Source organism: Numenius arquata, chromosome 8 (genome assembly GCF_964106895.1).
Source record: "Numenius arquata chromosome 8, bNumArq3.hap1.1, whole genome shotgun sequence".
In the NCBI taxonomy this organism is placed as follows: domain Eukaryota; kingdom Metazoa; phylum Chordata; class Aves; order Charadriiformes; family Scolopacidae; genus Numenius; species Numenius arquata.
Window position 1 is genome coordinate 22486780 of NC_133583.1, and position 16362 is coordinate 22503141.

Here is a 16362-nt window from a genome sequence, read left to right on the forward strand (position 1 = left end):
GCCATGCCACATGTACAAAAAAAAAAAAATCATTTCTTAAAAGTCTGGGAAGCACTTACTTTTTAAAGATGTTCACATAGCAAGAAAGTTGCTTAAAACAACAACAGCTTCACAGGAGTAAAGATAGGAGACTTAGACTACGCTCTGCTCAGTAGGCAAACCAGATTGGTACCTGATTTACTAGCAGTAAATCCTTACCCTAGAGTAAAAGACTCAAATAAGTTTCTACTATTGCACATAGCCCTTAGAGGTACGGAATGTCAAAAAAATATGTTTTTCATGAGTAACTAGAGGTGAAGATCATGGTTTAATGTCAGCAAGTTCTGGTGATCTATCCCGTTACAGAATAAGTAAAGCTCAGTTCTAGAAAGTGCTTTGCTGAAGAAAAATTACCCAATCCTGCAATGTGTTTAAAAAAACTATACTTTTTTTGCTTTCAGAGGGAGCAAGCAAGAGGACGGACAACCCTCTGTCTCCTGGTTAGGAGCTACCCTTATCAGGTACCTTCAAATAAAGGGTCAGATTGCCTTAGGAAGTCATAAGAAGGTTGAAAAAAATGCAGGTGGGTAAAGCACCCCAGCACATAAAAGCCTCTGAGATGAAAGCCTGATATCTATTTTTGAGCACCAGTTTCTCAGTGATAAGTTCTGAGACATGCAAATTTATACCATCTTAAAGTCATCACTATGTTGAGAAAGAGAGCAGAAAGGGTGCGAAAAAAGACGACATTTCTTCTGCTTTTATAAGGATTCTTGGTTTCCTTTAAGGTGTGAGGTCCAACTCAAGCACTGAAGATACTTACCTGTCACTCAGCCTCTTCGCCTACTGCCTAGATCAGATTTTAACACAACTCCAACTTAAAAAATGATGTCTTCAAACACATTTGGACTGCTATCTGGCTTCATATATAGGATCTACGTCTCAGCTCTCAGAGGACAGTATTTCTCCCCCAGGCATGTGTATAGCTCAAAGGGGGAAATGCAGAGTCCTGTGGGACTTCATTGCAGAGTATGGCTTCTAATTAGGAATTGTTTTATGTTAGCATGAGATTTCATCTATTGCCTAAGTTAATACTAGACAGAACACTGCTTGGACACATGTGCATAATCAAAACCCCCTTTAGTCATATTGCTATGACGAGATTTCAGCACGGAAACTGCCTTTTTAGGATTAAAAGCAACCTGTGCTGCTTAACAGAGAATCCTTTTTTTTTTTTTTTTTTTTAAGCAGCAAAGACCAGGAAACCTACAGGTTGTAACATCAGCAATTAGGGAAGCAGGAGCTGCAATTAATTTCCCTGCCACCCCTTCTTCAGGTATCAGAGTATACAGCTGCCTGCATGTAATCCTCTGATTAAATATTGAGCAAGCACATTTAATTTTATTCCATCTAAAGCTACATTGGATGAGATTTTCACAGGAGCCCAGCGCTGGCCCATCAAGTCTCATGTCACTAGAACTAAATCAAAGGTCACTAGTTGTTGCTCATATTTAAGAAGTCTCACGTACCTAAAGCAAGGTAGTTCCTACCACCCTTCTAGAGTTATCTTTGAAACACAAGCCAGAAGTAGCTACTGAATAACCCCCCGCCTTGATCATTGCCTTGAAAGTTTTCTTCCCAAGCTGTATGGGGAAAAAGTTCAGAGAAATTCTTGCAGTCGGATTATCGTTCCGTGGTACTCCCCCTCCTCCCTTCCCCCGTCGGCACTTCCATCTCCAAACACTGGATTAGCACAGCCGCTAATCCCGCAAAGACAAGCGCACAAGGCGTGGGAGTGTTCTGTCTCAGCGCTAACGTTGTACTAGCACTAGTGTTACAGCCTTACTCAAACTAAAATAAAAAGTCAGTTTTCTCCTTTTCTGCAAGACAAAGTCATTCTCTCAACACATGACAACTTCAAGCACTCGAGAGCTGGTGGACTCAATTAAAAGCTTAAAATAGAACCAAGCCTGAAAGCTGAATATAGATTTTACCTTATTCAAATCTAGCTGGTTCATTTGCATTAGATCACAGCCCTACACCCTGCATACAAATACCTCACTCAGCAGGTCTCTAAATCAGGGAGATCAACGCAAGACAAGGCTAACATGAAGAGGGACATCCTCCCCGCTATTTACTTCACAAAAGGCCAGCAAGAGGAAGGGTTGGCCATAACCATCTTACTTTTCTGTAACTAGTGCCAGATAACTCCTATGGTGCTATACAGCTAAGTTATGTGCATGAATTAAGCCACAAGATGATATAAGCCATTCTTGCCTTTTTAAACACCAGGACAAACATCAAAAATGTTTGGGTTTTGCAGTACATTTTACTAACAAAGTTACACTTACGGTTTAAGAGTCACCATCTACAGTTCTGCCTACATCAAGCAGAAAGCTAAGGAGAAAGAACAAAAGATTGACACAGGTGTTCTTTGAAGTGTACACACTTCCCCCAACTTGAAAATAAGATTAATGAAATGCTTCTGCTATGGGTCCATATATAAAGATGGAATACAGGGGAAAAAAAAGTCAAAATACACCTGTTCTCCAAAACAAGGAGCCATTAATCATAACTCCTAGTGGTGAACAAAAGCCCAAAGGGATATTCCTACTACTCTGAATTCTTGCTTTACTGTGACCATGACATAAAAAGCCCTACCTACTTATGAACGAAGGAATAAGGAGAGGCTGAGGGAGCTGGGGGTGTTCAGTCTAGAGAAGAGGAGGCTGAGGGGAGACCTTCTCGCTCTCTACAACTCCCTGAAAGGAGGGTGTAGCCAGGGGGAGTCAGTCTCTTCTCCCAAGGAACAGGCGATGGGACAAGAGGAAATGGCCTCAAGTTGCACCAGGGGTGGTTCAGATTGGATATTAGGAAAAATTTCTTCACTGAAAGGGTTCTTAAACCTTGGAATGGGCTGCCCAGGGAAGGGCTTGAGGCACCATCCCTGGAGATATTCAAAAGATGGGTTGACATGGTGCTTGGGAATATGGTTTAGTGTTGGTGGGGTTTTTTTTTTTTGTTTTTTGGTTTTTTGGTTTTGTTGGTTTTTTTGTTTTGGTTTGGGTTTTTTTTTTTTTTTTTTTTTTTTTTTTTTTTTAAAGGTTGGACTAGATGATTTTAAAGGTCCCTTCCAACCTAGGCGATTCTGTGATTCTGTGACACCACTGCATGCTCAGAAGGTAAAGAAAGGCAGTGCATACATACAGCACACCACTCACATGCGCCTTGGGGTCCACGGTGCCAGCACATCCTGACGCTCAGGCCAAAACATTTACAATTACAACATATTAAGTTGTTTTGGATTTCAGTAACAATGTTTAAATTGCATTTCTGGAGGAATACATGGCTGTCATACTAAGGAAACCATTAAGGGAACAAAAGACTATCAAGCAGAGTGTAGTCTGAACCAGTTTCTACTTTGAAATCGCTGGTGAAAGGAAAATGAAGCGAATGTAGCAAGGTAAGCAGCAAGAATGAAGAAGAATGATAGCTCGGCTCTCTGCAATCCCTCCACTGCTGCCATCGTGACCAGAATTGCTAAGAAGCCCCTCTGAATTTAGCACAATTACAACATCCCAGCTGCATTGCAGGGTGGGAGACGAAAGCCTCTTGCAACCTTCCCTGGACAGACGATGGACGGCAACCACACATGATCTGGAGACCTCAAAAGCACCAAAGACTCAGACCTTTCACTTCAAGGTACATGCACAGAGCACAAGCGGCACCTGCACAGTTCAGCTCTTAACACTATATCAAAGAGCATGTCCACAGAATAGACACAATAGTTACCTCTGCAACAGGCTTGAGTGCTCGTGAAATTCCTAGAAGTCCTTAAGGTTCAACGCTGTATGTGTCTATGCTACCAAGAAACCATGTTAAAAAATACGATTATATACTACAATATGTTAGAAGTGATTTTACTTGCTTTTAGTTTGTCAAAAAAATCTTAATTCCTGTGAAATATAAGTTTCTAAATTGAGAAAAGCCATACTAAGAGATCAAAATTGCAGAATGATGTGACATGCTTGAACCTAAACTGGAAGACGATCATTTCTGGAGAATCTCTCATACACATCCTTGACATTTGCTGTATTTCCAGGGTCATCAACAGCACGCAAAAGACAACCAAACAGAAGATTTCGTATTCCCCAAGCATGAGCAAAAACCGTTACATCCATAGAAAGACAATGAAAAACCGAATGTCACTGCAGTGAATGTCTGAAATAGAGGCAACAGAGACTGGTCAAGTGAGCAGAGGTCATGTTCACCTCATCTCATTAAAATACCCCATTTCTGATCTGTAACCAGCCCCAACTAGATATCGAAGCCTACTGATCCAAGAGTGTGCAGCCCACTGCTAACAACTGCCACGCTTCAGTGTTTCTCCAAGCAAGAGGGTCACACAGTGACCTTGCAGTGAGCAAGGATTCCCCTTCAGCTTCTCCCCATGACTGCTGGGGATCACTGCGACAGAGGAATTGCAGACATCTAGGCCGACACTCTCCCCTTCCACCTTCACAGAGGAGTTACCATCTCAGTATGCCTTGTCTTATTATTTCAATAATTATCAGTCATTGCTCTCCTAATTTAAACGCAGTCAGAACTTCAAAGAGATTCTTCTTTGGTTACAATAGCATTTCCTAGGCATGGCAAATAATCATCGCTGAGTAACGCCAACCTGGAGACGCTCCATTTTCACTGTAGCAGAAGCCAAGCTCCAACTCAGTGTTGTTATACAGGCATCCTTGAAGGCTGATGAAATTTGCTTGCTGTGAGTTTTAAAGACTATTTCAACAGCAAAGTTGACTGAGGCAATGATCTTAAGGACTAAAAAAAGTCTTCTATGCTATGTAGGAGACCCAAGCTGGACTTCTGCTTTCCCACCTTTTAGAGTCACCAAAGCCTTTGAGGAAAGGCAGCATGTTGGGCCCAACCAGCTGATGAGCCAAGAGCAGTAGACACTGTTCAATTCTCTAATTCAACTCTGAACCAGTTGAGCAATCGCCAGACTACATGTCATCTGTAATTAACTTCATGAAAGAGCTTTCCCACAGGCTGGACCCTACGATGGTCCCCATGGTACTCTGTAACAAGCCCAAGGGTAGACAGAGCACTTTGGATGGTGTCCCTCAGGCTCCTCTCTTGGCAGGCATTCTCTTCAGAGCCACACTGCAGAATGGTACCAGCCAAAAAGCGGTACCCTCCCTCACCCTTCAGATCTATCTGTTCGCCATTCCACAAAGGAAAAATGCAGGAGAAATCTAAAGCCCTCCCAGGAGATGGACTTTGATCGTACGGTAGTAGAGGCCTGCACACAGCAAAATGAATTTCACAGAACTCAAACTGCTTGAAAATCAGAGGCGCGAGATGTTAACAGAGGGTGGCACCAAGAGTAGTTTTAGCATTATTCACAATAAACAGAAAGGATACGAAAACCAACTCAGTTTGCCACCAATTCAAAACATCTTCAAACATACAGCGTGGTGTATACTGGTTCAGCACCAATGTGTCTGGGAAGTTCAGCAGGGATTTGTTTAGTGTGGCAGCGATACTGTAGGAGAACTGGTTGATGGTTGTTAGAAATGCTACACAACTCCATCCACCCTGCAAAAATAGTACAGCAAATTCCAAACAGGCTGCCAACACCAAAATACAGTATTTTAGAGACTCCAAATATGATCCTGAAATGACTGGTTTAAGTGCTAGTGCAAATGCACATTACTATAAAGTCCAAGAAGTGGGTCATTATCTCACCTTAATCAACAGCCATTTCAATACACGTGGACTTCATGCTACTCAAGTTTACACCTAAATTTTAGATACACCCAATAAAAAATGCCAAAAGAGGCACAGTAGTAGAAACTACACTGCAGAACAAGTAAGTCATCTTCACAGTAGAGAAGCCTGGGCAAAGTGCTGACTGTTTGGCAACCTTGGCTTGTTCACAAAATTGCAGTCTCTTCACCCTAGAGCTTCATGTTCTGGTGCCCAAAAAGAGTAATTAAAACCTCCTAACTATGAATGATCCACACAGCTAGTAGAAATCCAGCAAAGATGGAGAAACCCTGACTAGCATCAATGCCCAGCTGCAAAAGGACAGGAGGATTGTTCCCCACTTTCCTTCTCCTGCTTTATTTGTCCAGTTATTCAGAATAAAAGGCTATTGACACTTGGTAAATCTGAATTTCTGCAGTGCAGAGATGTATTGCATGTATGTCTTTGTCTCCACTCATGTTTATCAGGGAAGTCTGACTAGAAATCTTATTAACATGCAAATAATGCAAATTATGTTTCAATCAATTGCTATAGCAAGCTGCTGGGTAGCAGTATTTTCCTTAACTAGCACAGCAGTAAGACTCATTCAGTCTACACAGCTGCCTTACAGCACAGTAATTTCTTTTCTGTCTATATTTTAAACTGGTGCTATTTGAAAGGAAAGTTTACCTCTGCACTTCAAGACATTAGAAGAAGAAAAAAAGCTTAACTCATGAGATGTCTCAGCCACATTCATAATAGTCTTTCTAATGCTTTGAGGAGATGCCAAAGCAGTACAGCTGCTGCTATTCCAAAGCAGCTTTACCCTGCATGTATAGATATGGATGTACACACACCCTCCCGCAGGAAACCGGTAAGCAGTTTGAGAAGGCGGCAGCAGAGGGAGCACAAGTCAGTGAGAACAGTGGGACTCCATCCAGAGTTACAATTTGATAAGCAAAACCACACATTTCTATACCTAGCTATTTGAAGAACATCAGACTCAGGTTTGCAGCTTCTCTTGTGAAAGCTGTTCTGTTTTACAGCCTTCGCCCTGTTAAGATATTTTGCCCACTTTGCAGCAACATTATTAGTTTTTCCTTGCGCTAGCCACACAAATAACATCATTAAAAGCAAACAAGTTGGTATACAGCCACAAAAGAACCCAGGCTTTAAAAAAAAGCTTGTTTGTCTCAAGTGTGATAGTTAATGCAATCGTTTTTCACCTAAGTCTCTGAACCACCTATGAAGGGATGATAGTTAACTTTAGCATTGACTTGCCCAGCTGTAAAATAGCAATCACTATCAGTGCTTAGTTTCACCAATGGCAAACAACGGGTCACCAGATGGACTAAAGAAACACCTCTTACTCCTACTTCTGGCCTTAATCTCAATAGCATGGCAATGACCATAAAAGGGTAACAAATTCTCATCTAGAGACTGTGTTTGTGCTACATTTCTAGCTAGCTCAAACCAGCGTTTCTTCCACTGTAACACAGTAAGCTGAGAACTCCAGTATTTCAAAGAAATAACCTGAAAAACCTGCAGGTGAGCATCCTAGCAAAGGGGGTGGGGGGGGGGAAAAAATCAGCCGACATCAGGGACAGCTACCAAAGACCTAAAATCCAGCAGAATGCTCAATCATCTACCCTCTCTTCAAATCTACTGTAGCAAAGCCTGCTCAGATCATCCAAATTTCTAATTCAACAATTCTGCTGAGAAAAATAGCGCAATTAGGCAAGGATATAGGCAGAATGCAACGATAACCTCATTCACAGGCTCACAGCGCGAAGATGAAAGACAGGAGCGCTGCCTAAAAGTATCTGCAGGCTGCAAAACACACAAAAAAAGGTGGAATTAACATAATAGAGAGGGTATGAGTAGGAATGATAGGATCAAATTAGAATAATGCAAGTGTGGGCTGCATATCAGGAAGTACTTCTGGGCTGCAAAATCCACTTACCTAAGCAGCTGCCCACACACCCCCTTGGTGAACAGCATGAGATGACCTCCTTGCCACCTGCATGCAGAAGGCAGGAGCCCTCAGATGGAAAAAGACTCTAAGTAATAAACACTTGACTCCTCCTGGTCTGGGCTGCCTGCTTTATAGGCAACTCATCCCATGCTAGGGGCTGTAATCCCAACTGAGCCTTGAACTCAGGGGAAATTCAGTGTACAGCGATGCTTTGCAGGTCAGCACAGCTCCTCTACCATCCAGGGGCCCACAAAATTAAATAATGTCAAAAGTGGAGGTGCAGAGGAAGTGGCGGTGGCTGTTGCAACTCCATACCCTTAAGGAAGTCCTGAAGGAACACATGTACTTCTGCAACCACTCTCTGCAGGAACTCAGCATCTAAAGGCCATGCAACGCTGAACCCAGCACAGCAGCTCCAGTTTAGCATCACTGACCAGCATGTGAATAAAAGCCACCTAGTTTTACTGGGAGTATAAAATGAAATTAAGCTTTTTGAGATGCTACTTACAAGAAGCATTTAATAATTTATTATTTTAATTTTAATAATTTACTCCCCCTATCAATACGCTGTAAGAAAGCACCTTGAAATACCTTGTTCTTTTTTCCTCATAGCTTCTGTGACCTGCCATTGAACAAACTTTTCAAGAAAGCTGCAACTGATTTTTTTTTTTTGCCAGAAGACACCTTCCCTAAGGACTGGTGGAGATCTGTCTTCCCATACAAATAACCAGGCCAACAAGACTGCAAATATGATTCAGAAACACATACGTCTATACTTTACATTCTCCCAATAGTTTGTTGCTTTAAGTGGATATGGACAAAGTTTAGCATCCCTCACTCAACAGGAAGCTAAGCTGTTCAAAAGCACTGTGCTTGGCACATTTGTGAAGAGCAAGTCTGCTCCGGCTCCCCCTAACCCCATGTTTCTACACAGTTGTTCAGCGCCATCCCTCTAATATAATTTCAAAACATAAAAATGTACTTTGTTGACAAGTGGGAATTAGCACACCGGAGACTTGACTCAGGGTAATGACAGCAGCTCTCATTTGCTCACTGAGGACCCACGACCCATGAATGTTGCCAAATATTTCCCACAAGCAGATCTTTGGAAGCACATCTCAATTTCCTTGACAGGGAATTCATAAGGAAGAGCACCAAAGCACCAACTGGCATGAAAATATGAAAACGTACTTTATTGTTAAAGTTCAGAACATAAGAACTCCAAGGTTCAGAAGCTCAAAAGTTGTGGTCCCTGTCAGCAGAATAAAAGGCTTCATTAGAGAAGGATTTCAGATCCACTGAGGACTTACAATTCCTTAGGGCTGATCATGGTTTACTTCACTTCAAGTTTTGAAACCACCTCTAAACTCATTATGTTACAGGATGGGTTGCTTCCTGCTGCATTTGTTTTCCTCTCCCAAAATAGCATGTATTTTTGCTGTTTTCTGTACAGACCATGTTTTCTCTCCCTCCTCCGATTTCCAGGAACTTTCTTGATACCAGCATCCTATTTTGTCATCTCTGTGGTTTTTGCACACCCTCCCTTTGTTTGTTGTTTTTTTTTTTTTAAAGTATTTTTTATTAGTTATACAGTACATATCAGTTTTCAAATTAATTTGTCTTTACATGTTATCATTTAGCAGATGTTAAGTACAAGAATTTGCCAATATTTCAACAGAGATCCAAAATAATTTAGTGGAGTTTAGATAGCAAGTTCAGGTCATCTTATACGTCTTCCCACTATTGATTTCCTGCAGTCTGCCAGAACAACAAATGTCTGTTCTAAGAGATGCTCACTCATCTGTGGCTGTACAAATCACACTAACGATGCTGAAATGAGTGCTTCAAAAGCAAAAGCACCCCCTTCAGTGTCAGATCCTTACCCTCATAGCTCAGTGGTCATACTGTCCCAGCTATATATTGGAAGTATAGGGAGTAGAATTGTTTTCCCGTTATTTGGAGATGCAAGTTTACATTCTGCCCAACCTCAGAATTACACCCTCCCTATATGCTATAGGGCTGACATGATATATAGTAGGCTGCGGTAGTAAAGCATTCATTTTGGACACAAACTTTCCATGTAAATATATTCTTCATGAGCAAAATAAGCTAGAAAGGGAGAGGTGCATCTTTTAGTAATACCGGCACTTCTGCCGCAGGCTTCCTCCAGCAAGACTCTCGGTCGCAAATCACACTTTCCTGCACGGCTGATTGAGAAAGAGGAGCTCACAAAAAGCATTTCATCTACATCCTCATAGGCAGAGAAAGCAAAATCCTGCCCAAACACGAGCACGGTTTAACAGACGCTGGATACCTCCACTTCACCAAAGCAAACACAAATAAGCTGCTGCCCAAGCACAGCACGGGCAGGGAAATAGGATTTACGTCATGTGAACAGTCTGTCTCGGCAAAGGACATCTCTGGAGGGGAAAAACAATAAAAAAAAAAAAAAGAAAGTCAGGCTGATCTCTACACTAATGCAATCTTTGGCTTCCTGCGGAGCCTGTGTGCAAGGGTGGCATTCCGTGCCAGCAGCCACACGCACGGCCACGGGCTCCTTTGCTGTAGGCCATGAAGCAGCTTTCACATGTGACTGTCACCCCAGCAACTACTGCCACTCACTCGAGCGCACCACGCACACCTCAGCGGAGATCCAGAGCATCTTCTAAACACAGTGAGGATTTCTTAAAGCTCTCAGTTGTGACTGTTTTTTCCCCCCCAGAGAACAAAGTCAGGGTGAGATTCATTTAAAAATAAATCAGGCCAGGTGCAGAATTTAGACCGAGTTGCAAACAACAGCCCTATAAGATTCTTCTACCTTCACAATTATTCTCTACGTCCTGCTCCAACTCTTTCCAGGCACCTTCTAACTGGAAAAACAGCACAGTTTTTACCTTGACTAAGTAAAGTACAAATATCAGTCCCTAAGCTGGTAATGTGCCAGCGTTGAACTTTCAGAGCTGGAAAAAAATTATACTAGTACAAATTTGAGAAGATCCAGTAGCTTTGTTTTTACATATTTCCACTAAAAAGTGCATTACCAAAATGGATGTCTTGAACGTGACTTTCTCACACTGAGGAGCTGAGTTCTAGAAGTTCTTGCTGTTTTCTCAAATGTTAAATGAAATGGATTAACTGAAAATTAGTCTTATGCAACTTAATGAGTTAAATACCTATTGTTATCTTTAACATGCTGATTCATTACATCTAACAAAGCCTTGTAATCAACTAATTATCTTCAATTCCACTTGTGGGTTTTTAAGGCTGATTTGCACTCAGCAAATTACCACAAAATTAAGTGAAACCAAGCACCCAGTCCTTTTTTTCGGTGTACGCTCCTTGCATGTCTGCACCTGCTGATCCATCCCTCTGCTCCTCCCTCGGGGACCACCAACCCACATCAAACTTTGCTTCTCTCTAGTCCTTTTCTGGAAGGACACAAATCAGAGTATTTTTACCTTACTGGACTGGTGGTTTTGTCTTTTTTTCTTCCAGAAGTCTATTACAGGGCTTATTAACAGTCCCCCACCTCACAAGAGGTCAAGCGAAAGAGTTTCTAGAGATATGCCAGCATTTCCAAATTTTTTAAGCAGTCTTCAGCTATAAATTCCTCTCACTGTGAGGAGTGAAAAGTTTCAAGACTTGTGGGGGTTTTGTTGTGGGGTTTCTTTCAGTATCTTTTATTAAGTATAGGAACTAATCATTAGCATATTATCTTGTATAGCATTTCCACACTTCCTTTTGTATCTCACAAGTTCACCACCATCTGGTTATATGAGACAACTGTGTCAACACCGCAGCGTCACTGATCCACATCCACCTCACACAGGTTGAACTCCATGAGACAGGAGTCTAAGTGGTTTAGAAAAAATTATCCAAGCACTATAGATGACCTCCTAAAGTACTGATTTAAGTATTTGACTAAGAGAAGCCCAGTTTCCTTTAAAAAGGATTCCGGTTGGTTTAGCTTTGAAGGATTGAAGGGTGAAGAACAACGGCAATCGCCACTGGTGCTCAAGCAGTTCTGCTGCCTCTGGAGGGAGGACGATGAGGGAGGGAGGGAGGGAGGGAGGGAGGGAGGGAGGAGGGAACAAGCTGGACGTGCCACCTCACAGGCTGCCTCTTCTCCTAACGCCAGCGATCCCCAAAGCGAGCATCACTGCCATCTGATACTCAACATCACCGAACAAGGGATCCTGATTCCCCACCCAAACATATGCAAGGTGACATTTAATTCTGGGGAAACAGAGACTGAGCTTCTGAATGGGAAGCTACAGACACCCAGAACCTGCAGGTGAGGTTTTCAGAAAGTCCTCGGGTTCTGGACATGGATGCATGGGGTAGGATTTGTGGGACTGCGAGAAACCCTTAAGACACGAGTATTTTCTATTTTCCAAGTTGGAGACTTCCTCCATCTTTTGTATCCACCCAGAGTAAACGGATCCTGGGGCCAGCTTATTCCCCCAACTCTCAGGCAGCTGGAACCCACAGGTGAGATCAATCCACCCACCCAGCGAGGCAGGGTCTCCTGGAGAAGAGGCAAGGCTTGCTCCCTACAAAGGGAGGGGAAGGACGTGGACAGGTACAGGATGATCTGGGGGGGGTGTTCCTTCCTCAGATGAAGGTGGCCCTGAAAAATCTGAGTCCCCCCAGACATGCCCAGCTCAGGATCAGGCTCACAGAGAGGGCTGTCTCCCAGTTTCCCCAGTAAGCCCTGCAGGCTACGCCCCAAAGCAATACAACTCTGCCATAAATATCCCAGATTAATTCTGATCCTAGCATCAAATCCACTTAAGAGACTTAAAAGCCTCCAAGTCCCCAGAGCTGCCTGCCCAAAGAGGGCTCTGCAAATGAGTCCTGGGCTGGAGAAGAGAAATATTATCAAACAAGGCAAGCCATTTGTACAATTTTTAGTAATGTCGTTTGCAAGAGACAAATGGGACAAGATAGCTGAGCTGACATCTTGTACTAGAAGCACAGCCACAAAAAAGTCCTCGGGTTCTGGACATGGATGCATGGGGTAGGATTTGTGTAAATATTCCATACTTTCCAGAGATAGCTCTTTATGGGATTGGTTGTTAAATGACAGCATATGCTCGAGCTATTTGCTTAGTTTTCATAGAGATATTTCCGTTATAAAAAAAGCCTGAAACGATCACCAAAAAAACCTCTCAAGTATTAACACTCTGACAACAAGAAGGCAGCCGGGGAGGAAGAGTCCCCCTTCCACTCTGCTACACTGGAGAGATACAAGGCATTTGGAGATGGGAGCAGACCATGGGGGCACCGAATGACCAACAACCCCTTCCCCATCTCCTTCAGCCTCCCCACCAGCCACACCATTTCAGAGCACCGCGATTTTAGGACTCCCCGAGCAGCAGCACTCCCTCCCCCTACCCTTAACGGTCCCCCTGAGGGCAAGGGGGGGCCGGGGCAGGTCCCCCGGGCTCGCTCGGAGCCAGCCCTCCCCGCGGCTCCTCGCCCCGGGCTACCATCGGGAGCGAGATGCGGGCGAGCCGGGAGGGGTGGAAGAACGCCCCGTGCCCCGACACGTGTCGCCCCACGCCGGACCGCCCACGGCAGCACCCGAGTCACCCCACGCCGCGGGGGGGGGGACGGACACCACACCGGAGGTGTCCCTGCGCCCACGGCCGGCAGTACGGGGGTCCCAGCCCGGCTGAGGGCTCCCCGGGCAGCGCCCGCAGCGCTCGCCCCGGGTTGGCGAGGAGCCGCGCCTGCCGGCTGGCCCGGAGGGCTGCGCTGGCAGGAGGAACCCGCCGTCCGCAGCCCGGTGCGTATCTAGAAATACAGAAACACAGGGAATTCAAGCGCGGCGGGTGACAAACAGCCCTTTGTGTCGCATCGGGGCGGCGAGGTGGGCTCTTAATGCGATGCATGCTTTGCCCACTCCGGTCAAGTAAAACTAAGTCTTAAATACTTTTCCATAAGTAGAAACACGTCGGGTCAGCGTCACGACTTCAGTTATTGCTATTCTTGAATTCCTGTTACTTAAGAATCGCGCGCAATTAAGCGGCTTTCCCTTCTCCGTAAAGCAGCGCACGATTAATTACAGATTATCGAGGCTGGAAATAGATGCAAAGGCTGGGAGCGAACGCGGCTCCCAAACGGGCGAGCTCACACGAGTCAGCCCGGGCCGTGGCGAGCTGCCAATGTTTACTGACCCCTCGCCGGGTCACTTTCGTTAGCGGCGACAACGCGACAGGCTCTCCGCGCTCCTGGGGGTCCCCGACAGCGCGGCGGCCGGCGGGCACCATCCCCCGTGGGGCCAGCGGCCGCCCGCGGTAGCCACGGTACCCACACCGGCAGGGATGGGGCTACGGGGAAACGGGCAGAGCTCGCCCCGCTCCCCGTTAGTGTCGCTCTGCTGGGGGGACGGGAGGGCCCGGCGGCAGAGGGCAAAGCCCTGGGCTCGGAAAAGGGAGAAGCCCACCCCGGGCAGCCCCTGGCGACGCTGCCGCGGCTCCGACCACCCCCCGGGATACCGGCTAGGGAACCGGCAGGCCACCGGCATCCAGAGGGGCTGGTGGGTGCCGGGGCTGAGGCCGCCCCCTCCGCTGCTCACCCCCCGGGCAGAGCGGGGCTGGCTACCGGGCACAGGCTGCAGGGAGCCCCGCTGCTTCCCAGGGCCGGCTTTAGGAAACGCAAGGTGGGAGACGGAAGAGAAGGAAAACCCCGCTATAGAAACACCCTCCTCGGGGGAAAAAAAAAATGGGGGGGGGGGGAAACGAACCCGGGCAGCGCTTACTTTTCGTGCTTTGTGTTTTCCTGGATGGCGCTGAGCACCCCCGGGTAGGCGGGGGGGCCGCCCTGCTGGAGCCTGCATGTGGCCAGGTGCCGGTGATGCTCGTCCTGCAGGCAGGCGTTTTCGTGGTACAACTTGGCCACTTGCTGCTCCAGCTCGTCGATCCGCCGCTTCTGCTTCTCCAGCAGCTCCTGCTGCGTCTCGATGATCTTGTTCAGCTCCTTCAGGTACTCCGCCGCCTTGCTGGGGTTCTCGGCGGGGCTCTCCATGGCCTTCCCCGCACCTTTCGCCCTCCGGGAAGCAGGTGGGGGGGTGCGGGTGCCGGCCAGCCCGCTCCGCTGGGAACTTATGCGAGAGGGAAGAAATAAATAACCCGCCGGAAACCAGCCCCCCCCACACACCTCCCCGCCAGCTCCGCTCTTCCCCTCCTAAAGCGGCGGCGGTGGCGGCTGCTGCCCAGGCGCGCAGCGGCTCCTCGTCCGAGCCGCCATTGCTGGCGCTGGGGCTTCCCGCTGCCGGGCGAGGGCAGAGCCGGCGGGGGCTGTGGCCGTGGCCACGCTGCCGCCGGCAGCCCCGCCGCCGCCACCACACGGGCGCTGTCGCTGTCCCCGTCCCGCCCTGCCCGAGCCGCAGCCGCCTCAGCCCCCGCCGGGCCCGCAGCCCGGCATGGGAGATCGCCCGCCCGCCCGCCGCTGCGGCTCCTGCGCCGGGGCCCGCCGCTCCCCCGCCGCCGCTTAAGTAGCCGCCGCCGCCGCCGCCTCCCGCGGGGGCCCATCAGCGGAGACCCTCCGCGGGCGCCGGCAGCCCGGCGGTGGGGCCGGGGGAGGCCGCGGACCCCCCTCCCTCTCCCCCCCGTGAGGGCCCGGGGAGAGGCGCGTTGTGGGGAAGGGGGTGGGTGCGACACCCCATAGAGAACAGAGCTTTTCCCCTGGGGAACCGGCTGTTTATCGTCTAGAATATGTATTGTCTGAAATAGTTAGTGTGGAAATAGCGGAGGGGGGGTGCGGGGCCCTCGGAGCGGAGTGCCCCATGGGGGGGTGGCAGTGGCAGCGGAGACCCCTGCCCTCAGCAGCCCCGGTGTCCGGCACCGCAGTGGGTGACACGCAGCCGCCACCGAGGTTGTATCTGGCCTAGAAAAGTTGCTGGCGTTTGGGTCCTGCATCACCCCGAGCGAACGCACGTTGGGAGTGCTCCTGAAAACCAGGAATAGGAAAGGGAAACGGAGGGAGATAGTCCAGGAAGGAGATAGGAAGGTGAAGACATGCTTTTCTCCTCCCTTTCTCCCAATGTCGCCTTAATTTTTTTCTCATTTTTTCCTGCCTCTTCTGTCCACCTCCAAACTTTGCAGAGTTTTCAATTAGTAAAATTTTCTTGCAGCAGTTGTTTCTGCTGTAAAGCACAAACCCTTTCTCGTGGAGTCAGCTCCTTACTGGCGTTCGCCAGGACACACTGCTCTGGGAGCGGGGCTGACTCAGCAGGGTGAGGAAGCCGGGGGCTACCAGCAGCCATGGCTACTGGAGGGGCTGGAGTCTCTGGGCTCGCCCCGTCTGTCCTTGGCGTGATGAGGGCCATGGTTACTGGAGGGGCTGAAGCTTCTGGACTGGAGTTCCAAAGTGGAGGATCCATGTCCCAACTTCTCCCCCTCTTAGCACTTACTTGTCCCTATGGAGAAGTGGGGTGCGAGGGGAGGAGAAAGCCTAGAAAGGTGGAGATTCATCTGGTGTTTCTCCTGCTCTTGCTGATTTTAGGTAGAAATAAGTTATCGGTAAAGCTGTTATTTTTGCTCTGAACACACGTGCAGTAAAGGGCTGTTGTGACTATCAAAGTGACTGAAGCATGAAAGACTAATTTCCAGCCCTAGTGGGGATCATGAATTCACAGAAAAGTC

The 16362-nt window shown here is 47.2% G+C and overlaps 1 protein-coding gene across 1 annotated transcript in view; it reads right to left on the reverse strand.

Annotated features, from left to right (window-relative positions):
* IQSEC1 (IQ motif and Sec7 domain ArfGEF 1) overlaps positions 1-14743 on the reverse strand; it is a 345111-nt gene extending 330368 nt beyond the window's left edge. Inside the window, exon 1 of the mRNA XM_074151284.1 lies at positions 14478-14743. Within this exon, the coding sequence (XP_074007385.1) occupies positions 14478-14743 (266 nt within the window). The remainder of the gene's footprint in view (positions 1-14477) is intronic.
* Between the last annotated feature and the right edge of the window lie 1619 nt (positions 14744-16362).